General features: G+C 45.2%; 2 protein-coding genes across 3 annotated transcripts in view; both read left to right on the top strand.

Annotated features, from left to right (window-relative positions):
* The window catches only part of YTHDF2 (YTH N6-methyladenosine RNA binding protein F2), a 28,850-nt gene extending 26,313 nt beyond the window's left edge, over positions 1 to 2,537 (top strand). Inside the window, exon 5 of the mRNA XM_056846833.1 lies at positions 1,586 to 2,537. Within this exon, the coding sequence (XP_056702811.1) occupies positions 1,586 to 1,609 (24 nt within the window). The 3' untranslated portion in view covers positions 1,610 to 2,537. The remainder of the gene's footprint in view (positions 1 to 1,585) is intronic.
* Positions 1 to 13,895, top strand: part of GMEB1 (glucocorticoid modulatory element binding protein 1) — a 93,919-nt gene that overhangs the window by 58,887 nt on the left and 21,137 nt on the right. The gene's annotated exons all lie outside the window — the stretch shown is intronic.

Consider the following 13,895-nt stretch of genomic DNA (forward strand, 5'->3'; position numbering starts at 1 on the left):
ATTCTGTTTGTGTTAGACCAGCTTTCTGTTTTTACAGAGGTAAAAATTCTCAGATGAGACGATAGAAGATTATGCAGGTCCATGTTATTTGTTTATACGATAGAAGGGATGCACTTGACACACTTTGAATGAAAGCAGAGTTCTTTTCATACATTATTCCTGTAGAATTTTTAAGCATACAAAGATGTTTACAAGCCCCCCCCCCCACAAATTTACAGCAGCTGTGTGAAGCAGGTTAGGGAAGAATTGATTTACTCAAGGCTGCCTAGAATTCACATCCAAGATTAGCATAGCTGCCCTTACAACACTGTAAAGGGAAAAAGACCATCCTGTGATGTATTACAGGTTTTTGTAGTGCAGGAGGAATCAAGAATAAGGTTTGTTCAACAGGAGCCAGTTTGCTAGGTTGTACAGTCCTTCCTGAAAAATGTAAATGTTAAGCATATACCTATGCGTGTTATTTTTTTTTTTGTGTTAGTGGTTAGATAGCATTTTGTGAACACCAAGTAGTACATAGCTATTTATTTACCCTTTTTCATATTAATAAACATGAATTGTTTCCCTACTAAGTTGTTACAGCTATGAGCAGTCTTATAGAAATATAAGGAACTTGTTCTACCGACTTCACATTGCTGGAAACATATGAAAGCAAGCAAGAGGGAGAAAAACACTACGTAATGTTCATAGTAATGTAATTGCTTGGTATAGTCATAGTGTATATGTCGCAGTGTACACTATAGTCATAGTGTATGCAGGCCGCAAAGAGATGCAAATGGAGACTAGGGTGGTTCTTTTTTTGCAAGGCAGTCTGATTGGTACAAAAATATTTGCTTTTTGTTATTGAGATATCAATCAAATTTTATTTTGATACAATATCAGCTCTGAATAAATCAAAGTTAGGTTAAAATAATAAAAAAGTTGCTGGTTCTGGGAAGAATGATTTGAAGAAGAAGAGGAAAGATCTTCTATGGGGAAAGGTTTTCAATCAGCCATTTACGAATCCCACAAGACCGGAGGCAAAATTTGGCTACTTGAGTAGTTATCTCCCGAGAGGAGTCTGCCAAGAGAAGGGAAACTTCAGCTTCTTCAGATCTCCCAGGGTTATTGGGATATGCAAAAGGTAGAAATTGACTAAACAGTGTGGTGCATTATCTAGATCACTGGTTCCCAACCAGGGGTCCGTGGACCCCCAGGGGTCCGTGAGAACTAAATTAAGGTCCGCGAAAAAGTTCTCTATTATAAAAAATATATATATTCAAATATTATTCTAAGTTTAATGTTTAACTAACAGTTATGATTAAAGTTTATTTTCAAATTCTCGGAATTTTTATTTTGAACCTTGGGGTCCCTGCACCGAACAAAAAAGTCCTAGTGGTCCCTGGTCAAAAAAAGGTTGGGAACCACTGATCTAGATGGATTTGGCACCTGAAGAGTTTGCTCAGATCAGCCAAATGACATTAATAAGGAATGGCTCTCATCAGGAGCCTTTGAAGTATATACCAGTGAAAGTAATATAACATATAACAGGGAAAGTAACACCTTGGCATTCCACTAACTTTCTGTTTCTCTTCCCTCTCTGCTGTAGGAACGCCAAGGCCGTGTGAAGTAGAACAGTGGCCCCTTCCACAGAGACTGCAGCAGATGTTGCAACCTGGGTATCTTTCAGACAGGAAGGAAAACTACACCACAGAGAATTAGGACTTGTTTCATTGACTTCAAAAAGACTCTTAAACTTTCAGTTTAAATAAAAAAAAAGTATTGGAATTTCACAAGATACATAGGACTTAAAAAAACAAACAAAAAAAAACAACAACAAAAAACCCTTCTAGGTAGAGTATAGGTGAAAACTGTCCCCTTTTTTGGCTTTGATTGTGATTTCAGAGCATACGCTTTGGTTTTTTGTCTTTTTACTATGTTAATCGGATTTTAAGGTCCGTAAGTGGCATATGCCTTTTTTCTCTAATTTTTAAACCTGCCGCCTTCCCCTTAGCCTTCTTGAACCCATCTTCCCTTTGGTTGTTGTTTTTTTGTTTTTGGCATTTGCACTTGGAACACCGAGTTGTGACTTTCTTTTGGACATCCACCATAGGAAGTGGAATGAATAAGTTTTTCCCTCCCCCCACGGACTGGAAGAAGAATTCTGTGACGAATGTGAGTTTTTTTTTCTTATGCCTAGAAGATTTGGATGGAATCTGTCAACAGGCATGTCTTGGAGGGAATGCTTCATTTTCTCTTACCCTCTTGTCACTCAAAAAAAAAGAAAAGTCAAATGCGAAGAAGTCCTAAGAAATGTTCTGTTCTTGTGCATTATATGGATTACAGATTAAGTCTGGATTGATTTGATTTGAAGGCTAAAAAGAACAGTGGTAAAAAAAAACTTGTTTGTTTACAGGAAAATTAATTTTGGAAGAAAAATATTGTAACTGTGTAGTGAATGTTTCTTCAGTTTTCTTGTTAAGCCAATGAGGAATGGGCATTGCCTTTCTTTCACCATTAATCACTTCTCAATAATAAACGTGAGATCCTGTTGAGCATCATTTTTTTTGCCCCTTAGTTCTTAGTCCATAGGCGACTGCTTCGCTGCTTGTACATAGCTTTGAGGTGGCATCCTGTTGAGGAAATGAAGGCAGGTGGAATGAGCTTGTCACAAGGCTTTCCAGCTGCCACTTCGTTGGCAAGCTCTGTGGACTTCTGCAAGGGCCGTTGCCCTGTGCATTGCCTTATCAACCAAAGCAGGCCCTTTGCAACAAGCACAGCATGTTCCATTGGCTTGTGTTTCCCTTCATTTAACAAGCAAAGTGTTTGTAATTGCAGGCCTGCTTTTTACATCAGGTGGTGGGTCTTATAATATTTAGACTACTTTTGCTGGCATGTGGGGCAGTCCTTCACATGCTCTATAGTTTCCCTGGCATCCCGAACAGGTGGCATTGTTGGGTGCTACTGAGGTTTGTTGTTACTTCAGAAAATCTGAGTAAAGGTCTAGGCTCTAGAAATTTCTGACAGAGTTAGTTTAAGGGTTTGTCCTTCTGGAAAATGGTTTAAAGGGCAAGGGGGCTTGTTTGGGATTGGGTGGAATGCGATAAACTCTACATCTGTAAGTGATGCACTGATGTGCTGTTCATGCATTTGTGCTCAGCAATAACATGGCTCTTTGCCAGGTTTCTGTCTAGACAGCGCTGTTTTCTTTTTGCTGGAAGTGTGTTCCATGCAGTTCTTTGGCATGTAGTTGTGAGCAGGTTACAAGAACTTCCTGATCATATGTGCAAGGTATAAAATTGTGGGGGAAAATTGACCAGGTATATAGACAGAACTAAATAGGTAGGTTACAGATTATTCTGCTCATAGGACAGGGGTAACCACAGGGCACCTTTCAGTACCAACATCTGGTTGTGTTGCACGTTTCCCCTTTTAGCTGAACCCTAAGGAAGACAGGACAAAAAACATTACGCCTACCACGCAATATCCTGCAGTACATCCATGTGTGTCTCGGGAGGGAGGAGGAGGGTGGGAGAATGAACGGATATGTGGTCAGGTCTTGGATGAATACATAATAGATGTTCTGTTCTTTAAAATAAAAGGAACTGAAACATGCCTTGTCAAGTTTTCCTTTTGGTGATCCCACAATGCTTCATAATTGAGGGTGTTTCACATAAGGGTGCTGTAAAAGACCCACATCCTCTTGTCTGATTCATATTAGATCCTTTCCCCGCTGTGTTTGTCTTAATTGTTCAGTTTTCTCAGCACTTAGTCATTTGCTCAGGCTTGGATCCCAAGTAGCAGGAGTGAAGCTTGACAAGAAGAATAGCAACTTTCCCACCTTCCTTCTGCTTCTTCCCAGTGTTAGGAGTAGGGTGTGTGAGGGAGATGGCTAGGAGAAATGCAAGGGGTCTGGAGAAGATCTGCAGTGCGTGTGGGGAGGGATTGTGGAAATCACTTCCCTTCCTCCTCCAGTGGAATTACCTTTCCAACTGTGGGAAAAAGAAGTTTCGGGTTGAAGTCCATTCTTTAGAAGAATGCATACGATGTTCCTGGTCTCCATTTGGGCTACTGAGGGAAGGGGGAGAGGTGACCCGAACAGTGGGCAGTTGTGCACTTAGCCCACCTTTGTGTGGATTACCAGTTCTTGTTCAGTCTCATCTCTCAAGTGTCTAGCCCTCATTGCTATAGAGACTAATTGGAAAAATAAGCGCAGTTGTTTAGGTAAGAAGTCCTATGGGTTGGATCCTACTGAGTTTTCTGTAGGCAAAATAGTAAGGAGATGGCCCCCATTTGGCCACTAAAAGGCTATGCTGGGCATCATGGGACCTACATGGACAAAAGCCATGGCAGGATGAGAGCTGCAGTGAGGGCAAAACAAGACCAGAGAGCAGAAAAGCTGGTAGGATCCAATCCCGTGTCTTTTCTGGGGTGCATTGTTTTTCCTTTTCAGCAAAACTATTTGAGAACATTGTGGAAAGAATGACAGATGCATGTAGATTGGCATGGTCTCATGTCATGGCCGTGATAGTTGTGTGTTAATCAGAGGTGTGTAGACAGCATCTGATTTGCCTTTCTGACATTAGCCACGTTCTAACCAGGGCCAGTGCATCTGACTGAACTTTTGCCTTGCGTGTGGTAAAAAAGTAATTTTTTAATTTGGTTTGTCTTCCGTATATAAAAGAAGTTGTTTTGACAATATATCCCTTTGACTAGGATGTCTGCCTAGCTTTGTATGTTTGTTTTGAAGCCAGGGACAATCCCTCTGGTATAAAAAAATAATAATAATTCTGCCTCTGGAAACACTTGTGTGTTTGCTCGCTTGTGGCTGCTAGTTTGAAATACCTCCAATAAGCAGATTAGACAAATTCATGGAGAAATTGGTTCATCAGAGGTTCTCCTGATGCGTGGAACCTCTGTGTTCAGAGGCAGTATATCTCTGACCACTGGTTGCTAGTGGGCCTTCAGGTCATCTAACAGCTCTGAGAAAAGGGATGCACATGAGTAGTCTGATACAGCTGGGCTGTTCTGGGTTATGGCCTTTTATGTGGCCCACCTCATTGTTGTGTGTCACAGCTGATTTACGGCAACCCCGTTGGGTTTTCAAGGGAAGAGATGTTCGGAGGTGGTTTGCCATTGCCTGCTTTCCCGTGGGCTGAGAGAGTTCTGAGAGAACTGTGACTGGCCCAGGGTCACCCAGCAGGCTTCATGTGGAGGAGTGGGGAATCAAACCTGGTTCTCCAGATTAGAGTCCACTACTCTTAACCACTACACCACACTGGCTCTCATCCTCATTTTCATAGAAGCCAGGATTTTGAACATCAGTATTCCAAGATGAATTTGCTTATGATCATCATGTTTTCCAGTTGCACAATTGTAATTTGCAAGTACAGAAATGTATATTATAGAAACTTTTTATTCGAACATGTCAAATATACCAATCAATAGTATTTACCCTAAACTAGCAATCCTGAACCTAATTAACAATCCATAGATCTTACCATATTTTATCAATAATTTTTAAATGCAACTGAGTCTCACAACCTAGGCAGAGGACAGTAACTGTTAAAACTTTCCAAGTTTGAGGTGGCAACGAAGTTTGAAGCGTGAAGATGGAAAGGCAGGCTTGAATATCTAGTGCATGTATGTGGGGTGAGAAGCTGGTGGTTCACCAGCGAGTTTTCCTTTTGCATTAAGGTTTAAAAGCATTTAAAAAAAAAAAAAGGTGATGTGTGCTTCTTTAGGTGATGCTAATGTTCACACACCTACTAACTAGGTTACCACCAATGAAAGACAGCTTTGAGAAAGACAGCTTTGAGGCTCAGGGCAGGATTTGGAAGCTGTGTGGAAATGCTCATAGAGAAGTACAAGATTAACACATTCTTCCCAGTCTCTCCTTTGTATTAGGGGAAAGCCTGTTGAGGGAAGCTGGCCCTGGCCCCCAGCAGCAGCAGCACAAAAAATCGTGGCCCGTTGTGGTGCATGGGGCCAGCAATGAATGATGCATGCTGTAAACTTGATACTGTAAGAGCACCAGTCATGCGCCATCGATGCTACAGTTGTATTCCAATGGACAGGAGCTGTTGCTTGGTGCCATGCAGAAGGGGAATTAATGTCAGCGAGCCCATTCGAAGCAAATCTCTCCATACCAGTCACAGAATTATGCTACTTTTAGTGTAGGGGCAACAAAAACTTCGCAATGTTTTAGCAAGCTGTCACTTAGTGAAGTTGCTGCTCAGGATCTTGAGTCTTCTAGTTTGCATGCTCCAAAGTAGCACAGCTCACACCTTTAAATTGGTTTCTGGGGCTGCTGAAAGGGGAGACTGCGCTTATAATGTGGGCAGCCTTTTCTAAGACCTCTTGGAAAGATTTGGAAGAGTGTGTTGGGGACAAACGAGGGAGGCTGTGAACAGATCTAGCATAAAGGCTAGATATAGGATGGGGGCTACTAACATGAGCTTTTTCTGTGGCACAAACACTTCCACTGTTCTGCAGGCAGATGAGCCTGTGTGGTGTAGTGGTTAAGAGCGGTGGCTTGGAGCAGAGGACTCTGATCTGGAGAACCGGGTTTGATTCCCCATTCCTCCACATGAGCGGCTGAGGCTAATCTGGTAAACTGGGTTGGTTTCCCCACTCCTTCACATGTAGCCAGCTGGGTGACCTGGGGCTAGTCACACTCTCTCAGCCCCACCTACCTCACAGGGTGTCTTGTGGGGAGGGGAAGGGAAGGTGATTGTAAGCCAATTTGAGTCTCCCTTAAGTGGTAGAGAAAGTTGTCATAGAGTCTGCCTGTGTGGAAAGGCAAAGACAGAAACACCCATTTTTTAATTCAGTTGTGATTTATATTCTATAAGATCTTCTTTGATTATTCCATTGATTTCACACTTGCCTGTATATTCTCATGACTACCACTTAATCTATCTGCTGTCTGGTAATGATAAAGCTGTTACTCTATCAGTAGTTTACTACTTAACAGCCGCTTTGAAGATATGCCAAAAAGTTATAATTAGGTTATGCCTAAATACTCATTTGCATACAGGCGCTCTTTTTGCACTGGATATGTGAATTCCTCAAGCCTTAGCTGCACAACAGCTATTTGGTGTGTGTGTGTGTGTGGGGGGGTCTCAAAATGAAGGCTTGTGTTGTTCCAGTGCAGAAAGTTGGGATGATACAATTGCACCAGGTCAATTGTACGTCAGCAGTGAGAAACGAGGTGGGAAGGAAAAGGGGGCATTATAATGTTCAGCACCATCTTAACTGTGCGAGGACTGTACAGGCTTAACCACCAACATGTGCATTAACTCTGGAGTGCCAGGGCTTGTCAAGAGCACAACAATTAACGGCTTGCTCCAGATGGAAAAAGCTGGTGTGGCAGAAGCCCTTTGCAGACAGGCCCTAAGCTTTGAGCTGCCAGGGGCAGAAATGAAGTGTGAATTGGCAATCCGGGGCTGGTCTCAGGTGGTCCAGCCTCTTTCCAACTCCACCACTTGCTCTGCAGCCTGTGCAATCTGACAGTGCAATCAGACCCTAACCGGCAAGCTCCCCCCATTCTTTTTTCTTAAAAGCATTTGGTTCCCTGACTTTTGAAGACCTTTAATATTCACCCCCCAAAAAGCCTCTCTTCCTCAAGTCGGCCTCCAAACCAACAGAGATCTGGTTGCACCGAACCTGGGCCCCTTGGCCTTAAGATCCTGCTGCTGAATGCCAGGTCAGTAAATTGAAAAACTGCAGCCATTCAGGATTTAATCCAGGATGGATAGGCTGATCTGGCATGTATTAGGGAGACCCGGCTGGAGGGGGGTAAAAAGGTAAAGGTAGTCCCCTGTGCAAGCACCGGGTCATTACTGACCCATGGGGTGACGTTACATCCTGAAGTTTACAAGGTGGACTCTGTTTACGGGGTGGTTTGCCATTGCCTTCCCCAGTCGTCTACACTTTACCCCCAGCAAACCCATTTTGCTGACTTTGGAAGGGTGGAAGGCTGAGTCAACCTTGAGCCGGCTACCTGAACCCGACTTCCGTCAGGATCAAAGTCAGGTCGTGAGCAGAGCTTTTGACTGCAGTACTGCAGCTTACCACTCTGCCCCAAGGGGCTCTGGAGGAGGCTAGCGGGCATAGATCTGATCGCGTTGTGCCCTCCTGGTTTCTCTGTACAGCAGCAGGCTAGGCCAGGGGGACAGCAAGGTGAGGTTGTGGTGGTCTATTGTGATTCCTTCCATTTATTGAGGTGCCTCCTCCAGCAATCTGCCAGTTTTGAGTGTGTGCTCCTGAAGGTGGGTAACCAGGACAGGGTAGGGACTCAGCTGGTGTACCATCCACTCTGCTGCCCAGCCCACCTCTCTTCCTGAACTGGCTGAGCTGGACTCAGGAGTGCTGGTGAAGACCCTGAGACTGGTGGCCCTGGTGACTTTAACTTCTGTGCCAAGGCCAAGCAGTCATTAGTGGCTCAGGGCACCATGGCCTCCATGATGACCATGGGCCTGTCCCAAGTAAATACTGGTGCCACACATGTAGCAGGGCACGTAATGGATCTGGTCTATTATACTGATGAGGAAGGTGATCTGGAGATGGGGGAGTGATCTGCAGATGGAGCCTGTGTAGTGTAGTGGTTAGGAGCGGTGGATTCTAATCTGGAGAACTGGGGTTGATTCCCCACTCCTCCACATGAGTGGCGGAGGCTATTCTGGTGAACCGGGTTGGTTTCCCCACTCCTACACATGAAGCCAGCTGGGTGACTTTGGGCTAGTCACAGTTCTCTCAGAACTCTCTCAGCCCCACCTACCTCACAAGGTGTCTGTTGTGGGGAGAGGAAAGGAAGGTGATTGTCAGCCGGTTTGATTCTCCTTAAAAGGCAGAGAAAGTTGGCATATAAAAACCAACTCTTCATCTTCTTCTAAAGCTTTTTCTAAAGTTTATTCCCTTGACATTACCTGGTAGAATGTAGACTTACTGCCTCCTCTGCAGGGTTGGTGGACCCATTAAGATGGTCTGCCTCGAGTGCCTGATGAGTCCTGACAGTTTTCTCTGGTGCTTGGGGATTTCCCCACCTGGGCTGCTAATGAGTCTGTTGATGCCCTGACAGCTCTCTGGCATAAGGAAATGGCCTTGGCTGTTGACACAATTTCCCCTAAGCACCTTCTCTGTCTGGACAGAGCCAACTAGTCTCCTTGGTTTACCAGGGAACTTATGGCGATGAAATGGGAGGGACGATGTCTAGAGCCGCACTTATGGAAAAGCAAGAGCAAGACTGATCAAACACTGCATAGAACCCACATTAGAACCTATTCTGTGGCAGCGATGGTGGTGAAAAGGCAATATTTCTCCGCCACCACTGTGTCTGCATGTAATCATCCAGCTGAGCTTTTACCTGTAGCTTTTACACCACAGCCCCAGGGAATTGGGTTCTGATCACACAATGGCCTGCTGTGATCAATTTGCTACTTTGCAGATGAAATCGCCCAGATCTGTTCTGGGTTGGGTGCTGGCATGGCTGCATATTCAAGGTGATGTACCTTTGGCACTTGCTTGTCTGTTTTATATGGATAACGTTCAGCTTGAGGATGTGGACAAGATCCTCGGAGAGGTGAGACCTACAATCTGTGTTCTTGAGCCTTACCCTTCCTGCCTGATGAAAGCTGCCAGAAGGGGGGCTGGCTGAGTGGGTAGGGGGAGTGGTAAATGCTAACTTGACCAGCCGTGCTCAAGGAGGCAGTGATTAGACCAGTTTTGAAAACACACTCTTTAAGCCCTATTACAATACGATACAATAAAGTTTATTGTTTGTGGCCGAAGGCCATTACAATCTGTCATCTAAAACCGAGACATAAATGTTAACATTAAAACAGTCTGACCAAAAAATGCTGGTCATTGCATACACAAAATGCCCTCATTAAATACAGCTTTAGCCTGAATTTTCTTGGCTACTAAAGTAAAGAGAGACACTCTATCTATAGGAAACAAAAGGATCAACATCTGAGAGGAGAAAGAGCAGCTTCTCTGAATCTGAAAAGCCATTTAAGTCATTTAAAAGCTCTGTAAGAAATTTAGTTCTGGGCTCTGTATAAAGAGGACACAATAAAATGTAGTGCAATAGGTCCTCTGGAACTGCGGCTCCACAAATGCCCCGCTATGTTGGAGAACTTCCTTCTCCAGTCTTCCATTCTTGAGTAAGTTGCTTGAGCATGTGGTTGCTTCTCAGCTCCAGGGGCTCTTGCAAGAAGCTGATTTATCTGGACCCACGTCACTCTGGCTTCAGGCCAGGGTTTGGCAAACAGACTGCTTTAGTCTCCTTGGCTGATGACCTCTACCGAGAAAGAGACAGGGGTAATGTGACCCTGCTAGTTCCGCTGAATCTCTCAGCGGCCTTTGATACTATCGACCGTACTATCCTGTTGAGCTGCCTCTTGGCACAGGGACGGGGGGGCACCGTGTTATGGTGGTTCGAGTCCTGTCGGTGTGGTCTCAGAGGGTGGTGTTGGGAGATTCGTGCTCTACTCCTTGGCTGTTAACCTGTGGGGTTCCTCAGGGTTCGCTCTTAGCCTTCATGCTATTTAATATCTACATAAAGCCACTGGGAGAGGTCATCAGAAGAAGAGTTGGTTTTTATATTCCGACGTTTTCTACCACTTAAGGAAGAATCAAACTGGCTTACAATCACCTTCCCTTCCCCTCCCCACAACAGACACCCTGTGAAATAGGTGGGGCTGAGAGAGTTCAGAGAGAACTGTGACTTGCCCAAGGTCACCCAGCTGGCTTCATGTGTAGGAGTGGGGAAACCAAACCAGTTCACCAGATTAGCGTCTGCTGCTCATGTGAAGGAGTGGGGAATCAAACCCAGGTCTCCAGAGTCCACTGCTCCAAACCACCGCTCTTAACCACTACACTACACTGGCTCTCTCAGGAGGTTTGGGCTGCGGTATCACCGATGTGCATATGATATCCAGTGGTATACCTTTCTTTCCCACCTAATTCCAAGGATGCTATTGATGTTCTGAACCAATGCTTAGAATCAGCCATGAGCTGGATGTGGATGAACAAGATGAAACTTCATCCTGATGAAAGAAGTCCTCTGGGTTAGTAGAAAGGCAGACCTGGGACTTGAGATATCTCTTGTCTTGGACGGGGTTATATGCCTCTTGAAAAGCCAGGTTCACAGCTTGGGAGCGCTGCTCAATACAGCAGTCACCTTAGAACAGAGGTCCCCAATGTGGTGCCCATGGCCGCCATGGCGTCCACCAACACCTTTTCTAGTGCCTGCCAAGTGTTTTTAGGAAGTGGGCAGAGCCAGGTAGGGCTTTTGCCCAGCAAGGCTACTGATTGACTGATGGAGATTTGATTGTCTGTGCAGATTTTTTAAAAGGTTGCTTTGGCAGCAGCTGCCACTTCAGCACAAGGATCTGTACTGTGTGAGTGAAGTTAAGCTGTGGCAACCATTTTGTGGCTGGCTCCGCCTCCTGCAACAGCCATTTTGTGGCGGCCTTCTTGTTGCTGCACCCACCGTGCCATGTCAGAATTCCAAATGTGCCTGCAGGCTCATAAAACCTGGGATCCCTGCCTTAGAAAACCAGGTGGCTGTGTTGGTTCAGAGTGCTTTTACTCAACTTCGGCTGCTGCATCAACTGAGTCCATTCCTGGTTCAGTCAGATCTAGCCACAGTGATCCATGTCTTAGTTACATCTGCACTGGAGTACTGCAACGCGCCCTACTTGGGGCTGTCCTTGAAGAGTGATCAGAAGCTACAGCTAGTACAGAACACTGCAGCTAGACTGCTGGTTGGGGGCCAGCTGTCAGGAACATGTGGCCCCAATAGTTACAGAAACTACAATGGTTACTGTTCCACTCCTGAGCCCAATTCAAGGTCTTGGTGTTGTCCTTCAAAGCCTTGCATGGCTTGGGACCAAGGTATCTGAAGGACTGTCTTCTCCCTTCCTGGGAACTGAGATCACAAGGAGAGGCACTCCTGACTGTCCCCTCAATCAAAGAAGCTTGTTTGGTGGGTACATGAGAGAGGGCCTTTTTGGTGGCAGCCCCACACTTATGGGACAGCCTCCTCAGGGAGGGGCACCTGGCCCCCTCATCTTTGATATCTAGGGGGTGGTATTATTTAAGGCTGCATTTGGTTAAGTTCATTAGCAGTCCTGAATTGTGATTTTAGTCTTGGTTTTTATATTTTTAAATGTATTTTATTTTGTGTTTTTTCTATGCTATAAGCTTCTTTGAGCTCCGTAAAGAAGAAAAGCGGCTAATAAATGGAAAAAAAAATATTGACCTCCACATCAGGGACCCGTTCTTAGGGGCTGTCATTATCCTTTCCCCCACTTTGCATAGTGGCACTGTTGTTCTTGAATTGTTTTTCGAATTAATAGTTATGCTCTATCAAGCAGATTCATGGAGAATGCAGCAAGCCGTGGCTATTACACATCATGATGCAAAGAACCTCCATGCTCAGAGGCAGTAAACCTTCAAACACCAATTGCTGGGAGAGGACACTAACGGACAGACTTTTGGCTCGGTGCCCCTGCTTATGAGCCTTCTGGGGTATCTGATTAGTCATTTAGGGAAACAGGATGCTGATCTAGGTGAACTGTTGGTCTGATCCAGCAGGGCTTTTCTTGCGTTGCATCCAGATATTGCCCCCATGTTTGATGTCTGATGCTCTAGTTGTGCAGCAGCACCCCAACCCACCCAATCTCTCTTCCTGGATTTAATAATCCTTAAAATGATGTTTTGTGTCCCAGGGCTGAGTTGGAGAACTTCTGGCAGATTGCCTGATGGAGAATGGGTGGCTTGGCTAGAAGTCTTGATGGAGTAGGGCCTTTTTGTAGTGGCACCAAGACTCTGGAATTCTTTGACCAGGCAGCATCATTCTGCCTTGCTGGTCTTACTCATATGAACACATGAAACCGCCTTATACTGAATCAGACCCTGGTCCATCAAAGTCAATATTGTCTACTCAGACTGGCAGCGGCTCTCCAGGGTCTCAGGTAGAGGTCTTTCACATCACCTACTTACCTAGTCCCTTTAACTGGAGATGCTGGGGATTGAACCTGGGACCTTCTGCATGCCAAGCAGATGCTCTACCACTGAGCCACGGCCCCTCCCCTCATTGGGTCAAGTTCATCCTCTTTCAACATTCACTTGTTTTCACTTACTCCAGTGGATGTTTCTGCTTTGTTCTTCCGCGGGACCTGACATCTTTTTGTGGTTGAGATAATAATATTGCATTTGCTGTAGATAATTTCTATTGATTGGTTGGTTGATTTGATTTATATCCCGCCCCTCCCCTGCAATGCCGGGCTCGGGGAGGCTCAAAACCTATTACAACACATACATTTCTGGTTAGCATCCAGCATCATAAACATTTCTAATGGCTCTCTGAATCATTCCAGTGGAGGGTGCCAGCCGAGTAAGAATAGAAACTATCCCAGTGAAGAGGGGCAAAGGCTACGGTAAACATGATTGATAATATAGCTAAAAAACAGTAGGGGAGAGGGGAAGGGAGGGAGGCCAGCTAAGGTGGAAACCATTGCTGTCCTCAATCCTAGGCATGGTAGAACATCTCTGTCTTGCAGGCCCTGCAGAGTTGCGTCAGATCCCACAGGGCCCTGGTCTCATTAAAGAGAGAGTTCCACCAGGCCAGGGCCAGAACCAAGAAGGCTCTGGCTCTGGTCGAGGACAGTCAGACACTCTTTGGGCTGGGGACCACCAGTAAGTTGTTTCTCATTGAACGTAATGTTCTCTGGGTGGTGGTGGTGGTATATCGGGAGAGACAGTCCCATAGCTGCTTTTAGGGGTTACTAGGACAGAAAACATGATTGAATAAAAAAGGGCTGATGAATATCAGTGCCACCTTTCTGTTTTCTCAGTTTTAATGCTGCTGAGGGCACCAGGATGGTGTGCTACTTAGCAGTGACCAAGAT

This window comes from Euleptes europaea, chromosome 3 (genome assembly GCF_029931775.1).
Source record: "Euleptes europaea isolate rEulEur1 chromosome 3, rEulEur1.hap1, whole genome shotgun sequence".
Classification (NCBI taxonomy): Eukaryota; Metazoa; Chordata; class Lepidosauria; order Squamata; family Sphaerodactylidae; genus Euleptes; species Euleptes europaea.